This window comes from Vigna angularis, chromosome 1, assembly GCF_016808095.1.
Source record: "Vigna angularis cultivar LongXiaoDou No.4 chromosome 1, ASM1680809v1, whole genome shotgun sequence".
In the NCBI taxonomy this organism is placed as follows: Eukaryota; Viridiplantae; Streptophyta; class Magnoliopsida; order Fabales; family Fabaceae; genus Vigna; species Vigna angularis.
This window is the reverse complement of record NC_068970.1, coordinates 1,594,304-1,610,945: the sequence shown is the minus strand read 5'-3', so window position 1 is coordinate 1,610,945 and position 16,642 is coordinate 1,594,304. Positions and strand designations below refer to the sequence as shown.

Genomic DNA, 16,642 nt, shown 5'->3' with positions numbered 1-16,642 from the left:
AGAATTTCTTCATCAATGTTTTTCTATTTTTCCTTTATATGTCCAGTGAAGTTGAAGCCCAAAGGATAAACTCAAATGCATATCATGTTAAATTCAAGCATGTGAGTTTTTTTGTTTTTTTTTTTATGTAATTGGTCTTTTAGGTACATGTTTTAAATTGTCTTGTATGGTTCTTTAATTGTTCAATTTTCGGTCCTTTGGAAATTTATATTGGTTGAAAGAGAATAAAAGTGAGAATTTACTTACAATTTTTTAACCAACATGAAATAAAATGTAATTAAGCCTTGAAATTATTACTCTATTATTAATTTTAAATAAATAAATATGTATCTTCGTTAGTTATGCATAGCAGTCGTACTGTCTTGATATATATTATTTTTTAATACTTTTTATTTGGTATTTACCATTGTTTACTCCCTTGACGAATACTTTTAAAATGATCTCTCGTGGAAACATATAGAATTAACATCATACGTGTGAGTTGTGTGGTAAAATTAGGAATAACTTAAATTTGAGTTCGAGTTTCAAATTTCCTAAAAATAAAAAATTTAAGATTTAGAGGGGAAAATAACATCATAATTTATTTCACGATTCATTATCATCTTTACAAGAGTTTAGTGTAAATCATTTATGGAAACATCTAAGATAGATAAACTGAAATTACATCTTTGATAGAATCTCTTTGAACTCGTCAAACAAAGATTCTTAAAAGCTGCTACACCTATGACGTACTTAATACGATTGGTCACAACAGTTTATTTTTTCATAAATGAAACTACAGACATAACAAGATTTCTCAGTTCTTAACATGTTTATCAAACCAATTTATCATCATTCGATGAGCCTTGTCTGCAGCCTTCACAGCTTTTGGATCATTAGGATCGTACAACAGAGTCCAACCATGTTCCACGTTTGGAAATATTTTTACCTCATAAGTAACCTGCACAAAAACAAATAAATTTAAGAAAAAAAAATTGAATATGACCTTAAATATATATAGAAATCAAAATATTAATTAAATCTATAAAGAAATTAGACGTTGATAAACATAGCAAGAACCAGAATACAAAATAGGGTTAATCAGACCTTAGGTCTAGCATCTCGTAGGAATCGCTCAATTTCTATTATACGCGATGGAGGAGTCATTGTATCATTTTGACCACCATAAATAGCAATAGGAGCCTTTATACCTGAAAATAAGATCATTAATTTTTCCTTAGAAGGGGAAAAGGAACCTTAAATAAAATATGTAAATTAAGAAATAATCTGAACACTGATGAAAACTCATACCTCGAAAGTTGTTCACTTGGACAAATGATGGATGTGATAGCACAGATGCTTTCACAAGTTTGGTTTTCGCAATGTCGGCAGCGCCAATACCTGCCAGAAAGAAAAAGAAATTAATTTGTTTTAAAATTATGTATTTAAACCATATATTAAAAATTATGTAACATTTAATCCATGAGTAGTTCTAAAAAGGAGAAGAGATATAAAAGATAAATAACAGAAATAAGTGAAAACCACTCACCGCTCCAACAAAAACCAGCAATTCCGATCCTAGAAAAACCTCTCCTTTTTAAGTCTTGAATAACAGGTTTTACATCTGCAGAAACATTTTCCTACAAATTTAACAGGCATGCATCAGAATGAAATATATTATTTACACACTATTTTTATACGTCTGAACTGAATGAGATAATATATAATAATTGATTTGCAAATCAGAAAAAATGGTGGCAAAATTGAATTTTGAAATAAGGAAACACCATTTTTTTTTTCTTGCTAAATCAACCATATAAACAAACAAGTATCATTAAGTAAGAATTAACCGGTGGATGATCTTGCAACCAAACATCTAAGGGTCTGTCGACATCATTATCATCAAAAGGGTCGTCATCTAAGAGATCAGGAGCTGCAACGTAATACCCACTAGCAGCAACCTTGTCTGCAACATTCCTGCACAATATATATATATATATATATATATATATATATATATATATATATATATATATATATATATATATATATATACAAATATTATGATTTGTGAGGGAAACACATTACACTGAGCATAATAGAGAGAGAATAAGAATAGAAAGTAAAAAATCATACCTGAAATTTGGTGCTTTATATCCTATGACACAAATTGAGCATACAAGTCAACAGTTGAATGTTTGGAACTTGAATAAAATTACATAAGCAAATAAGAAAAATGTTGTTGATTTTAAGAAAGGAGTACCATAAATATCGGACATAAGAACGATTGCCCACGGGACGAGATGGGAACCACTGACGTAGGAATTGAGTCCACCAACAGTGGTAACGTAGCCAGTACCACTTGATGCATTCAGGACTGGATGGTATGAATGCACTCCACTTCCTGCCATTTTTTCTTTCTCTCTTTTTCTTATGTTGTGTTTTTCTATGTTACTCCTCCATTTTGGTCTTATATTTATAATTAAAGCTATGTCTTTCAACTGTCTTAACTTTTCCTTGTTGTCTTTTTCAGGAAGTAACAAAAATTATTGGGTGTAATAAAGATATTAAATAAAAATCTAATTAAATTTGAATTAGTATGATTTTTATCTGGCATGTAGCTTTTCCTTTGTCTTTTAAAAAAAATAAATTTATTATGTTATTCTTCATCATTTTACCTATTTAAAAAGTTTCAAATTTAAAAAATAAAATATCAAAATTAAAAACATATTATAAAATAAAAAACCTATAACAGTTGACTTTTCCTCTTATATTTATAAAAGAAATTACTATACAAAAAGATTTATGTGATAGAAAAAAAGTACACTATAAAATTAATATATCATTGTTAAGTAGGATAATAGAGAGCTATCATTTTTATAAATAACTCAAAAGTCAATAAAAAAACTTAATATTTTAATTTTTTATTATATTTAATTTTATGTTTTATTATTTACTAACATTAAATGATTTATTTTATAAAAGAAATAAAAATTTATCTAATTTAATTTTTATAAATTTTTACTACAATACGCAAAATTTGAGAAGTTTTCCGAGTCCCTACCCCATGATGATTCTCCACCTTATGTCAAACCATTAATAGATTTTAATATCAAGTGTTATTCTTCTAAGTGTTTCATTTATTTTGTCAACAAAACTTATCTTTAGTCTTATAATTAAAGACTAAATTACCCTTTCTCTCTCTATATATATTTTCTTTATTTTATTTAATCTTTAATAAAAAATCAATTAATTTTATTTTTTAATTAAATTTTTAAATTAGAAAAAAAAATCACTGTAATCTTTTTGGTTCAATTAATTATTTTAATTTTTAAAAATACAGTAATATGATTCCGCAATATATTAAAATATACATGGTGAAATTGATAACACATAGTTTAAACATAACTATGCACAAATGAAAAATAATGTATTGAAAATTGCCATAAAAAATATACTAGGAATATATATGAATTTTATAGATATAGAATACATCAAATTAGAATTGATAATATATATATATATCAAATTACTTTAATAAATTATGTATATACTCATAATTTTTTTTATCCAATTAAAAAATTTGAATATTGATCAAAACAAATATTTTTCTGTTAGTGTTTCTGTTGAAATGGGACGATGATCTTTTTCGAACGTCTTCCTTTTGCTTCCAAGCGTCTTGCTGTCAATACTGAGCGTCCTGTTGCTCTTAGCTCTAGTTATCCAAACACCAAATGGGAGCAACATGCAAAAACACTCCGACGCTCAAGTGAGAAATTTTGTCAGGAATCTGACCAATTAATTTACCTTTAATGGTCATTAATACAAACTTTAACCGTTTAACGGTATTTGATACCACATTTATTTATACATTAATTTTACTCAATAGTTATCTAAATCGAACGACTCTAAGGGCTTGTTCTTTTGAGTGGATTTGAGGGAATTTAAAGATAAATTTTTTTGTCGTTTATTTGAGTGAATTTGTAGGTAAATGAGAGTGAATTTGGAAATAAATTTTTTTAATTTATCACATCAATACAATTTTATACTAATTCTCACAAATTTTATTTCTAAATTTACTCTCATTTACCTCCAAATTCACTCAAATAAATGATAAAAATATTTATTTTTAAATCCTCTCAAATTTCCTGAAATTCATTCCCTCAAATCCACTCAATACAACAAGACCTAAAAGATTTTCTTAAACGTATACCCCTCGACTTTCAGGCACTTACCATTGGTCATACTCGAGGCCAGAGTAACAGTTAGGTTCACACAATTCATACAAATACAAATTCATTTATTATCTCTATTGATTGGTCCATATACTGTAAAATGAATAGATCATCACCTAAGGACTTTATAGTTTTTTTTTTTTCATTTTTTATATGGCAAACAACATTGCCATGTGTTGATAGTGTGTGTCTCCACGTGTGTCATCTTCTGTTTCTTATTTCCTAAAACAGCTCACTTTTATGTCAAATCATTGGATTATAAACATTAACACAAAACAAAGTCATAACATCCCTTTTTCATTTCTAACTTACTCTCTTCCCATTAAGTTTGTCTTTCAGTTCAACCTCTTTTCCTCTCTCTTTTTTAAATTTTCATAAAAAAAAATGTGAACTTTAATTACATACAAACTCAAAGTATCGTTATTCTTTTCAATTGTACGTTGCGATTTTGAGTACAACTTTTAATTTGTTTGGGTGTTTACTTAAATAATTTATAATGAAAATTTTAATTATCTTTTAATTTTTACTATAAAATTTATTTTATACTTTCACACGGCAACATTGCTTATGCATGTTCCTAAGTATTGCCGGTTTTATATAATTAGAAACATTTAAATAAACTATTTTGAATCTCTTTTTGTAAGTGATGATTTTTTCAATTTAATCATTTAACTTAATTCAATGTCCTTGTAATAATTAGGTTGAATTGAATTAATTACTAAATAAAAAAGTCAACTTAACCTAATTGAATTAAATTTAATTGAATAAAGTTGAAAATTAGATAAAACTGAATCTAAATTGGATCATTTATATATAAGATGATTTTTTTAGTCACGTGCTAATTGCGGAGTGGCAATTTCTTAATACTCATGTTTGGGTGCTCGTTACATTGCACAAATATTTTATACTAAGCTCATTAAAGTTATTTTTCATTTAAAATTTTATATTAACAATTAATAATATATTTTTAATAAATTTTTTTACTGGATTCTCAAGAATTAAAGGTGCTTAATGTCAGAAAAGTAAAGAAGATATATATCAATTCAAAGTTTTATAGTTTTGTTTTACTTAATGTAATTTACTTTTTTTTCACAATATTTTATTCAATTATGTTTATTAAAATTAAATAAATAAATATGATATTTAAATTTATGTTGTGTACTAATGTTTTTTTTATCTATGAAAATAAAACAAAATATATTTTAAAAATATTAATAGATATCGTGTGTGGGTATTTGTGGATTTTTGTAAACCTATAAGAATTGTCAAAACTAGTGTTTACGGATTATGCAAACACATAAGACAGTTTATAAATTGCCATAAACTGTCTTTTAAAAAGATAATTTATAAATTAATGAAATGGATAATAAGTTAATTAATGTTAATAAGTTAGTTGATAAAACTTTAATTTATAAGTTTCAAATTAATAAATTAATTTATTAGATTAAAAATATTTAATATAATTATTTGATATAACTAGTTAATAACTAAAAATAATTTTAAAAAATATCATTATATAAGTTATATAAGTTTTATTATATAAATAAAAGGGGCTTATAAACATAATGTATTTTTATGTTTAGTTTAAGTTTTTATTAATTTTATTATTTTTTTCATAAAATTTGTATATTTGGAAAGAAATTAGTTTTAAATGAAAACTAATTTATACTAAATGTTATCATTTTCCACTTTCCTTCATTAATATTATGTTAAAACAAAAACAAAAAGGTCGGTTATTAAAACAAGAAAGTTTTAACAGCATAGGCCGGGCCAACAACCCCACCTATGTTGCCTAACTTCACCTATGCTTATACTCTAGGTTTCAGTTTACTTTTAAATTCAATAAAATCTATATTTTAATTCGTTTTTAGTTCTTATAATTTTAAGAATGTCTATAAAATTTTAATTACATATTTCGTCTTTTTTTTTTCTTTTAAATGCATAATAAACATTTTCAGATATGAAAATCACACATTTATAAAACATGTTGTACCAATCCTAATTAATAAATATTATACTACTAATTTAATCATCATATAAGATCACACACACATTTTTTAAAATATAATTATAAAGTTCTAACTTTTGAACGATGTTACAATATAAATGTATACAGATAAACAGCAGTCACTTCCTACTAACATCAATAATCTCACTGCTATGCATAACTATTGTCTGCATTACCTTTTGTTTATGTGTATTATATGATTATAACGTGTGAATAACACTAACATGGAAAGAAAAACGTCGTCAGTTATTTATTTTGCAATGTTCTACACATATATATAACATTCACATCTACACGTAACCAACCACCATTTAAACATTTATCGAAATATATATATATATATATATATATATATATATATATATATATATATATATATATTCCAAATTCGATTTTCGAATAACTTGTGTAACTGAGTTTTATTTATATAAAATCTTACATAAAGTAAAATAATTACAATCTCATTGTATTTTTGGCGGTAACATCCTAGAATCTACTTAACCACGCGTTAAATACATTTTAGACACAATATCATCTTAGTAAGGTTATCAAACTTGAGAATTTACGTAAATTCATGAAAGTTGAGTAAACTGAACTCCTAAATTCGTAAAAATTTACTTCAAATGAAAAAAATATTATATAAATAATATCTTAATTCAAATAAGTTTACAAAATTATATAACTTTAAATAAATAAAATTTATAAATATATTGTTCATAAAAATAAATATTATAAAACATAAATACTTGAATTATTGTCATTAATTTTGATGCATTTTATTAAGGAGGTGAGGCGATGACATGACCATGGAGAGAGATAGAGGGATGCGAGAGATAGTGACAATCAGGTCATGAAACCCTAAACGACCACGTTTTTTTTCCCTTTCAAGCTCGCAGAATCGTTCCAAATTCAGGATTTTACACGATGCTACCGATTTCACCGTCGATTTTATCAAATTTACGCTGAAAAAAGTTTACTTCCGAATTAACTCGAAAGTTATGTCTAAGAACATAAACTCATTACGAGTTAACTCGAGAGTTTGATAACCATGCGACTTAGCTCTATTCAATCTTATACTTATTTTTTCAAAGAAAAGTTTACTTTTTGTTCTTAAATTTTTTTTCTCGCTCATTCATAAAAGAAAACTCGTCCACTTATTGAAGTCTTTAAAACTATTTTCTTCCTCCACGTTCATTCACTTAACAACTTAAATTACTGGAAATTGGTTTTACCAAACTCGTCCTGTTAGTCATATTTGTCTAGTGATTAACACCATCTAAGCTCACTACAATGACAATTTAATTTTCGTTCACAATGTCTAACGAATTTACATAAAATTAGAATATGGTCAAATTTAAAAAAAAAATAGTAAATAAAGGATTTAGAAAATATTTTATAGAGACAGTAATCTTTATGAAATAAAACTTAAAAATTCTATTTATAATTTAACTTTTTAAATAATAAAATAATCAAGTATTATATTTTAAAATCATTATTTTTTATCTTCATAAACATGTGGAAAACAAATAATCTAAGTCTAAAATATATTTAAATATAGTAACAGTGTATATTAAAATTATATTTAGTGTTAAACTTATACTACCAGTTTATATATATATACATAATTATCGTATTAAGCTCAGGTAAGATATTTTTGAAAGATAGAAAACGAAACAAATTTTTTTCCAGCATATAGAAAACAAAATTAGCTTTAACTTTCAATTGTGATTGAAGTTAATCTCTAGATTCATTATAATTAAATTTAATGATTTTGAGTTAATTAAATCTGAATTTTGTTAACTTTAAGCCATAGGGTTTTTAATGCACTTTTGTTATCGTTTTTAATCCTCTTATTATATTTTTATTAATTATCTTATTAAATAAATAAAATCATAATACTTTTAGATATTAAATTGATTTATTTTTATTGAATTTTTTAATAAACCATTATGAAAACTAATAAAAAGGATATTATTGTATAATTCTTTCCATTTTATTATCAAAATCTAATTCAAAATCTTATACGAGGTAATCACTTTATTAACTAGTACTTTAACATGATATAACATATCATAAATGTTTGTTTTATATAATTAAGATCATGTAAATAAATATTTCTAAATATATCAAATATATTTGAATTTGTAATGAATAAATATTTTAAATATATAAATTACATATACAATTTAATATTTATTATAACTAAGTTATATTATAATATAATGTTATTCTTAATTATTAATGATTCTAAAATATGATAGAAAATGATATTTTAAGACTGATAGTAATTTAAAAATAGTGAAACTCAATTATTTTAATATTACAATATTTTAGTATAAATAATTTTGTTATATATGAGTTTCATTGTTTTAAAACATACTATCTTTTTAAAAATAACTTTTTTTCAGAGTTTTTTAATTTCTTTTTTGGGAATTATCTTTCTCTCTTCATATGTTTAAAGATCTGAAAACCCATGAGAGATTATCTCGGTTAGCTCTTCAAGTTGGATCGATCAATTTCTTTTTTCACTTAAGTTAGTTTTTTTATTCCTTTTCTATCCGTTCAATTTCTTTTGTTGTTACATTTGGTTATTCTTTTGGTTAAATGTGTCATTTCAATCGTTAATATAAACATATGTTAATTACTGATAATAACAGTATGTCCTAATCATTCTTGTAATGTTTGTATGTATAAATCATTAACAATTACTCTATTGAGTAATAAAGGTCACCACAAGTGCAAGAATCTCAAAGATTCGAAATTAATGTGTGTATCCAAATAATAGAGTCTTGTTTAAGTCTTTATTTTTGATATGATTAATTGTATGAATGATTTGCATGAATTGTTAACTCTATTATCATTGTATAAAGATATCTTTTTACACATTAGTTTACCCTCTAGTGCTTGTTGTTTTCTTTGTTTTTGTTTTTTTTGTAATGATCATCCTACTGGTGTGAGGTTAGTGTTTTGGTATAAGATCTTTATAGATTTAGTATAGTTATATGAATATCCTATTTTTATATAATTCTATTTTTGAAAGATTATATCAATATACTTCATATATTAAATTATCCATTTTGAATATTATTATAAATGTTTTATTTTATTAGTTTAAGTTACTAAATAGGATTTTACAAATTCAAAATAAAAATAATAACATTGATAATATTTACAATGATAAATGATTTTCTATTGTTGTAAATATTTTATTTATCAAAATAAAATGAAAATGATCTTATATAAAAGACATTAAAAAAAATAAAATCATGTCTTGTCTTAGGAGTGCGTGATAAAAAAATGATGAAAAAGAGAGAAACTTAATAATATTCAAAATGAAAATAGAAATTGATAACTTTTTGGCAAGCATACCAAATTGTTCCACGTAATACACTGCTATGTAAAAATATGTTTTCCCAAGGACTTGTACAACACATGACAATTCTTCCTTCTATAACTCAATTAAACAGTTGGTGTGCAAGGAATTATATTTAAAAGAAACTTTGTTGGAATTGGGTTTGATGAATCATATGAATATAAAACTCTGTTCAATATTTCATTAGTTCATTCAAACATTCACATCAAGGCATACTAGTCCTAATCCGTTAGCAACTAGTTCTAAATTAATATATTAAAATGATAATCCCTTAGTCAATTTAACATACAATCTGCATTAAGTCCGATGTTAAGAATGATCAAGTTATTGAGTCTATCCCTAGATCCCAAATCACTTAAGTGCTCTATCTACGTTCATGTTCAAAGTTACTTTCCAGTAATCAAAGACATTCAAATAACATTATATTTTCATACAATGATAATAAATTCAAGAAAGAACATATGAACGAACAACGATATATTGAGCAGGAAAATTACATCACATTGAGTTTATTACATCCAATCCCAACGAAAGAGAAATTTAACTACTCCTAGTCATCTAAAACGTACACATTTGAAACAATGCCTTGCAAGAATGGTGTCTTGATGCCTTGAAGTAGTCTCCGGAAGTTCCTGAGATGTTTTCGTTTCTTTCTTTTGTCAGAAACTTCTGTCAGAAGAATGTTTCTGTCTTTCTGTCACGTCTTTTAAAGCCACTTAACTTCATTAATTCACTCAGTGCACATATACTGGTGCACTATGTGAATTTCCTTATTCTGACAGTGCGAATTTTGACTTTCGTTTTACGAAAATTGGCTGACCGAGTCTAAATAATACACAATTTCCTGTACAATATTTTACATAACAATCTACTACCTATTACAATTCAATGAGAAACAACATAAATAATTACAAGATTGAACTCATTTATAAGTATAAAAACAAATATTTTTCACACTTATCATAAATAAATATAAAAAGCTTAAAGCAAACGTTTTAAAGTTCGCTACTTTCCAGAAAATAGTGTTACACATTGTTGAAACTAAATTGGTTATCAAACACTACTTAACAAATTCACACAAACTTTTCAACTATTTCATCTAATTAAAAAAAAGAACTAGAAGCTCGTTGAAAAATCTCGTGCCCAACATGATCCTATTCTAACTTATACGTAGAAATATATACAAACTATAGGATAACAAAATTGATGATTGGAAATTTATTTCTTCAATATTAATTTAGATATTTATTTCTTTTTTTAAGAAATTGCATGTCTTTTATAAATTATCTCTCATTTCTCATAATTTTTTGTATTCATTTAAAGCAAAGCTGTTTTAATGAAGACAACATCTAACTTTTTTGACGGGAGTAATTTTTTATTAATACATCTAGTTAAAAGGGAAACACCCCATAACCCCATATGTATTGGAAGTTGAAGGTAAAAGTTTTAAAATTATTTTAATTTCTTAGTTAATGACGGGATGTAACATTTACAGATATTCCAGACAATACATGACACTTAAAAACTACCTACCAAAAAATATATTAAGAAGCTAATGTGAAAAACAAAATTGTCAATTTAGTTTTATTTTCTTCATTTTTACCCTCTTATAAACAAAATTAATGTGATTTAGTCGTGATATTGTTAAAATCAATTACTATACATTTGAAACTAAAACTTAATACAATTTTATTCTTAAAAAGATGTTTCAAAATATAAAAAGAAGAAAAAATATTTAAAACACTTTAAATCTCAACTTTTAAATAATGTAAAATTATTGGATGTGATAAAAATAATTGCGATATTACTTTGTAAAGCGTTAAGGTTACTCTCAAGGAAAAAAAGTCTCCCCTTTTAATTTTGCTACAATGTGTGATGCATGCCAAACTTTACAAGGTACGATAAGGTACATATCACATGACTCCATTCAACTTGGTTAAAAATAACATTTTCAAAGATCCTCTCAACAATTTCTCCCAATGCCATTGGTGTTTTTCCCTCTTCATAAAACTAAACCTTACAATATTTTATCCTATCAATACTTTCAATTGTTTTCTTTGCAGATGTGTAAATGACCTGAATTTCTATAATCTTTTCTCATGTTAATGTAACACTAATATCTCATCATATTCCATTCGCAACTTGTATAATCACACACGCATCCCCTAAATATTTTCTTTCAATCTCTTTGTTACTGGTCGTCTGATTGAAGAGCAACATTCATTAGCATAAAACATAAATAGAGGTAACAGCAGGACGGTAATACTTTCCTTTGAGCATGAAAGGTACATTGCAATCACCATGTGAAACATATTCCAACAAGCAAAGATTCATTACTTATTTTCTTGTAACTTTACACACTGCAGAACAAAGATGATAATCCGCAGTGTTTTATTTTGTTATCAAAACACGACATGTTCTTAGCATACCAATATTTCTCACTTAAGATGTTTAGCAAACCAGTTCAGCAAGTCCTGATGGGCCTCCTCTGCAGCCTTCACAGCTATTGGATCTTCGTTTTTGTACCTCACAGTCCAACCATGAGAGACTTTAGGAAATATTTTAACAAAAGAATCAACCTGCGACAGATAAACATTCACTCATTGGTGTTAACTAACCCATCCCACTTTCAATTTTGAGTGGAAGAGAATTAAACAAGCTCAATATAAAGCACACAACTTTCTCCTGAACTTGAAAACTATATCCATTAACCTAAACATGAATGAACGGTTATGGGTCAAGTGTACACCTCCAAGAAAGAAAACACAAACGAGTTATAAATAGAATGCTCAAATGAAATTTGAATAAAGCTAAGCTTCGGATAGATGAACCAATTCCAACTTCTCTGCACACATCAAAAGCCAAAAAAAGGAGGAAGGAAGAAGATTTCATCTTTTAATTGTAGAGGAAAAAACAATAAACATAGTGACATTAAAATATTACTATCAAAACATTAAGGTAATATAAAATTATGGTAGATAACCATAAAAAGAATGAAGAGACAACCCCGGGTTTAGCAGTTAGGACTTGTTCAAACTGTTTCACAAGCTCTGGAGGAGACATTTTGTCAATCTCAGCTCCTAGTATAGCCGTTGGAATATCAAAACCTGAAGTAAGACCAACAATTGCAGTTAGAATACGAAAGTCTCAGTCACAGCTTCAAGAAATCTCTAATCATTGCTCCCTCTTCACTCACTATTTTGAATGATCCAGAAATGACAACTGACTTAGTTGGTATGATAAAACATGTACATATATATACCATGGCTGTTTTAGGTTTTCATCACCTTTCAGACAAAAATAATCACCCATAAGCAAGGTGTGGCTATATTTTTTTTTTTCATTTTTTCCAGTTAATTATAAATATTAATAAATTTCAAGTGGGGTCCACGGCCCCTGAGGGTCCCCCTTTGTCTCCACCGTGGAGTTTAGAGACCGGGTTGCTAATTAATTATTCAGTAATGATTATGATAAATTCATAACAGTATATGCCAATATAATTTTACGAAAAAGAAAAAGAACAAGGTAACTACTCCTTGAACAGTTGATGAACAGTTTCACTAATCAAGAACATATTATTCATAACTTTGCAATGAAAATAACTTTGATCACATCAGCAATATATAAAATGCACTGCAAGTCAATGTGAAGACAAATGTGGCAATTCTGGAAGTGATGCAAGACCCCGTTCACACAAACATGCTTAGATTGATGGTATGATAAGATTCTGCCACATCATTTTGATTGTCATTCTTCCTTATAAATTGCAAGATGCAGAGTAATCTTCCATGAACAAGTATGAAAATTAAGAAATAATCTAAATATTGAAATCCATACCCTTGATGTCATCCACAGAGACAAACGATGGATGCAAAAGCACGTCAGCTTGGATTAGTCTGGATTTTGCAAGTTCCACCACGACTTTAGCTGTGGGATTAAAGAAAAGGGTACATTCTGAGTTTGATTACCAACTTGATCATGTTTAAAACTTGAAATCAAACCAATAATATATATGCTTAAGAGAAGCTGAAAGTGCTATATAGTATATTAGTATACAAACAAAAGGAAGGGGGTCAATAAGCACTCCAAATAAGTGAAAAAGAATTACAAACCTCCCCAACAAAATCCAGCAGCTCCAATAGCCGAAACACCTTTACTTTTCAAAGCTTCAACTGTGGATTTTGCAGCTTCAAATCCTTTGTCCTGTTAATATAATATGAAAGCATCAGAGGATAATGTATAGTTACAGATTTTCATACATTTGATCCACGATACTAATTCAAACAACAGATGCAGGTAGCAGATTAACATTGAAACATAGAACTGGCCAACTGCTACGGTATCAAAAAATAAAATAAAATGACATCTGAATGCAGCGGTAATCTTCTACAATCAGAGCTCTAGTGTTATCAAAGTTTCAACACAGCCAAAAATTCAGTTTCAATAAAACGAAACAACAAAGTATTTGTTTCAAGATACAGGAAAGGGAACAACTACATAAACCACTAATTATTGTAAATAAGAACCAACCGTGCCATGATCTTTTAACCAGACAGGAAGAGGCCGGTCAGCATTCTCAGGATTATAGGGATCACCAAAGAAGAAATCAGGAACAACCACATAATACCCAGCAGCTGCAACCTTGTCTGCAATTTTCCTTTACATCATAAAACAAACAGTATTACTTCCTAGGGGTATACTAAATCTTGCATCAGAGAAAGAGAGATTCGACAAAGAGAGCTGAATGAAACATCCAAATTCTATTGGTGGTATAACTTATTAAATAAATTTACAAAAAGGTAGGCATCACAATGAAACAAATGATCAGATAAATCACTCAAAGATTAAAAATCATGTAAGAACCTAACTTATATACAGTATTAGTGATTGGTTGATTCATTTGATTTACACATATACATTGAAATGGATATTCATTTAACTATTTCCCTAAGAAAATCAATATTCTATCAATACCACCCAAAGGTCGTGAGATAGCAGTTTAAAAATCACAAGTTCAATTAGAACAAAGTATGTGAGTAATTGGGTCTAAGGAAACAATTTGCTCCAAAAAATACACATCAGCAAGCACAATGCATAAATCATCGAAAAATAAATAGAAATAAGAATAATCAAATCAAATATCATGAGAGGCAAACTGCTGTATCATTACTTGGAAATTGGCCACAGACAAAGATAACTTGCCATAACTTGTAACTTGAAAAACTACTACTGGAATATAAATAAAAAATAGACAGGAGATTTAAGAATTAGCCCATACCTTAAATTCGGTGCTTCATACCCTGCAAAAACACATCGAGCACGTTAAGTTAACAAAAAATCAAAGGCTTCGTGATGCAGAAGCAGAAAAATAACGATGCAGAAAGGAAGAGAATAAACACAAAAGAGAAAAAATAGAACTTTGATCATAGATTACCATAAATGTCGGAGATAAGAATAACGGTAAGATTGGAATTGGATGAACCAGCTACATATGAATCGAGACCAGCGAGTTTTTCAACGTGACCAGCTCCTGCATTAGGGTTCAGAAGTGGTGGGTTTGAGCAGCATTGAGGTCCTGACATTGATAGTATTAAGCTATCACCGCTATAAAACTCAACGCTAACAACCCTACTATGTTACTATCCTATGTGTCTTCCAACACTTATGTTCTTTGTGAATCAATGAATGCTAAGGTCAACAGAGCAAGAAACAAACAGCTATACTTGTGACCAAAGGATAAGGATATCTACGCTTCATTTTTTAGCTGCATCAATCCCAACCATTGAAATATATTTTTATTCGGACAAAATATTAATAGAAAAATAAAATGTGAAAAGTTTAACGTCCAGGATTTAAACGCACACCTCTGTAGTTATTTTTGGACGGCAGAGGATCCACGTCACTCAACAGATATATCTGGCGTACGTGCACTGACATGCTCCACGCACTCCATATTGTTTTCTTTGCTTTCATTCCATTTTAATTTTATATTATTATTTTACATTTTTTTTTCTCTTTTAAAATTAAATCATTCGTTGATTTCTTTTTCTTTTTCTCTGAAAAATATTTAGCTAAATTATAGAATATATTTAAAATATACTAATAATAATATCCAAGCCTGCTATGAAATCGTTAATAATCAATAAGAAACAATTTTGAATTAGATTTTTAGGGTTAAGAAACAACTTTAAATTAGATTTTTAGGGTTTATGGCTGTAGAAACAAAAGAAAATAATTATACACAACAATGTTTGTAAATTATTTTAAAATTATTGGTATATTTTCATTAAATCGTTTTAAAATATTAAATATTAATAAGGAAGATTGATTTTTTTTTTCATAAGATTATTTTCAGTTTATCTAATAGAAAAGAAAATAAAGATCAAATAACAGAGAATTTAAAATTAAAGTTGATTATATAAAAATTATCCTCTCGGAATCAAATTGACCACACCAAATTAACTGTGCAATAATTCATTTAAGAGTGATAAAATTCTAAAGAAACATTAAAATAACTGAATAACATAATCAATTAATTGAAGGGAAACAAAAGAACTATAATTGTAAATTAGGATTCGTAAGGAAGTTGAAATGTAGCGTTCTCAATAAAAAAAAACTAAACAAAAAGCTATATTTTAGAATAAAAGTCTAACAATCAAGTGGCCTGCATTTGGGTATATAAACAAAATAAGATAAAGTACTAGCTTACAATGATTGTTTTAGTAATTTTTCTTTATGACGTTATAGCATGTATGTAAGGTATATATCACGTGTGGAACTTTCTAGGGATTAATAAAATAAATTTAACAGAATTACGTATATATTTTTGGGAGGCAACGTTCAAATTTGACATTAATAAAATAAATTATATAACAAACACGATAGAATTTAATTTACATTACTTATAAGTTTTTTATTTTTAATATTTTTTTCATTTAAATAATTTTTATAATTTTATTAGATATAATTTTTTTATATTATAAATAGTTATTTTAATTAAAAAATAGTTAAATTTTAAAAAAATCAAATAAAAATAATGGTTAAATT

General features: G+C 26.9%; 2 protein-coding genes across 2 annotated transcripts; both read right to left on the bottom strand.

Annotated features, from left to right (window-relative positions):
- Positions 1–562: 562 nt before the first annotated feature.
- LOC108345721 (endo-1,3;1,4-beta-D-glucanase) lies at positions 563–2,412 on the bottom strand. Its single transcript, XM_017584481.2, has 7 exons — positions 2,243–2,412; positions 2,116–2,137; positions 1,830–1,956; positions 1,529–1,619; positions 1,291–1,380; positions 1,087–1,190; positions 563–940 (listed from the first exon to the last, which is right to left on the bottom strand). Exons 1-7 carry the CDS (start codon positions 2,388–2,390, stop codon positions 797–799), a joined length of 726 nt encoding a protein of 241 aa, XP_017439970.1. The 5' UTR covers positions 2,391–2,412; the 3' UTR covers positions 563–796.
- Positions 2,413–11,899: 9,487 nt separating this feature from the next.
- LOC108322593 (endo-1,3;1,4-beta-D-glucanase-like) lies at positions 11,900–15,301 on the bottom strand. Its single transcript, XM_017554769.2, has 7 exons — positions 15,030–15,301; positions 14,874–14,895; positions 14,126–14,252; positions 13,708–13,798; positions 13,433–13,522; positions 12,602–12,702; positions 11,900–12,174 (listed from the first exon to the last, which is right to left on the bottom strand). The coding sequence occupies exons 1-7, from the start codon at positions 15,175–15,177 to the stop codon at positions 12,034–12,036; spliced, it is 720 nt and encodes a 239-aa protein (XP_017410258.1). The 5' UTR covers positions 15,178–15,301; the 3' UTR covers positions 11,900–12,033.
- Positions 15,302–16,642: the final 1,341 nt, after the last annotated feature.

What these genes read in the sequence shown, in the direction of transcription:
- LOC108322593 (XM_017554769.2), bottom strand. Translation starts at nt 15,177, where the DNA reads ATGTCAGGACCTCAATGCTGCTCAAACCCACCACTTCTGAACCCTAAT. An exon ending in GGTTAAAAGATCATGGCACG is followed by an intron (nt 13,799 to 14,125) that starts GTTGGTTCTTAT and finishes TTATATTAACAG; the next exon opens with GACAAAGGATTTGAAGCTGC. An exon ending in TGCTGGATTTTGTTGGGGAG is followed by an intron (nt 13,523 to 13,707) that starts GTTTGTAATTCT and finishes TTAATCCCACAG; the next exon opens with CTAAAGTCGTGGTGGAACTT.
- LOC108345721 (XM_017584481.2), bottom strand. Translation starts at nt 2,390, where the DNA reads ATGGCAGGAAGTGGAGTGCATTCATACCATCCAGTCCTGAATGCATCA. An exon ending in TCTTATGTCCGATATTTATG is followed by an intron (nt 2,138 to 2,242) that starts GTACTCCTTTCT and finishes TTTGTGTCATAG; the next exon opens with GATATAAAGCACCAAATTTC. An exon ending in TACGAGATGCTAGACCTAAG is followed by an intron (nt 941 to 1,086) that starts GTCTGATTAACC and finishes GTTTTTGTGCAG; the next exon opens with GTTACTTATGAGGTAAAAAT.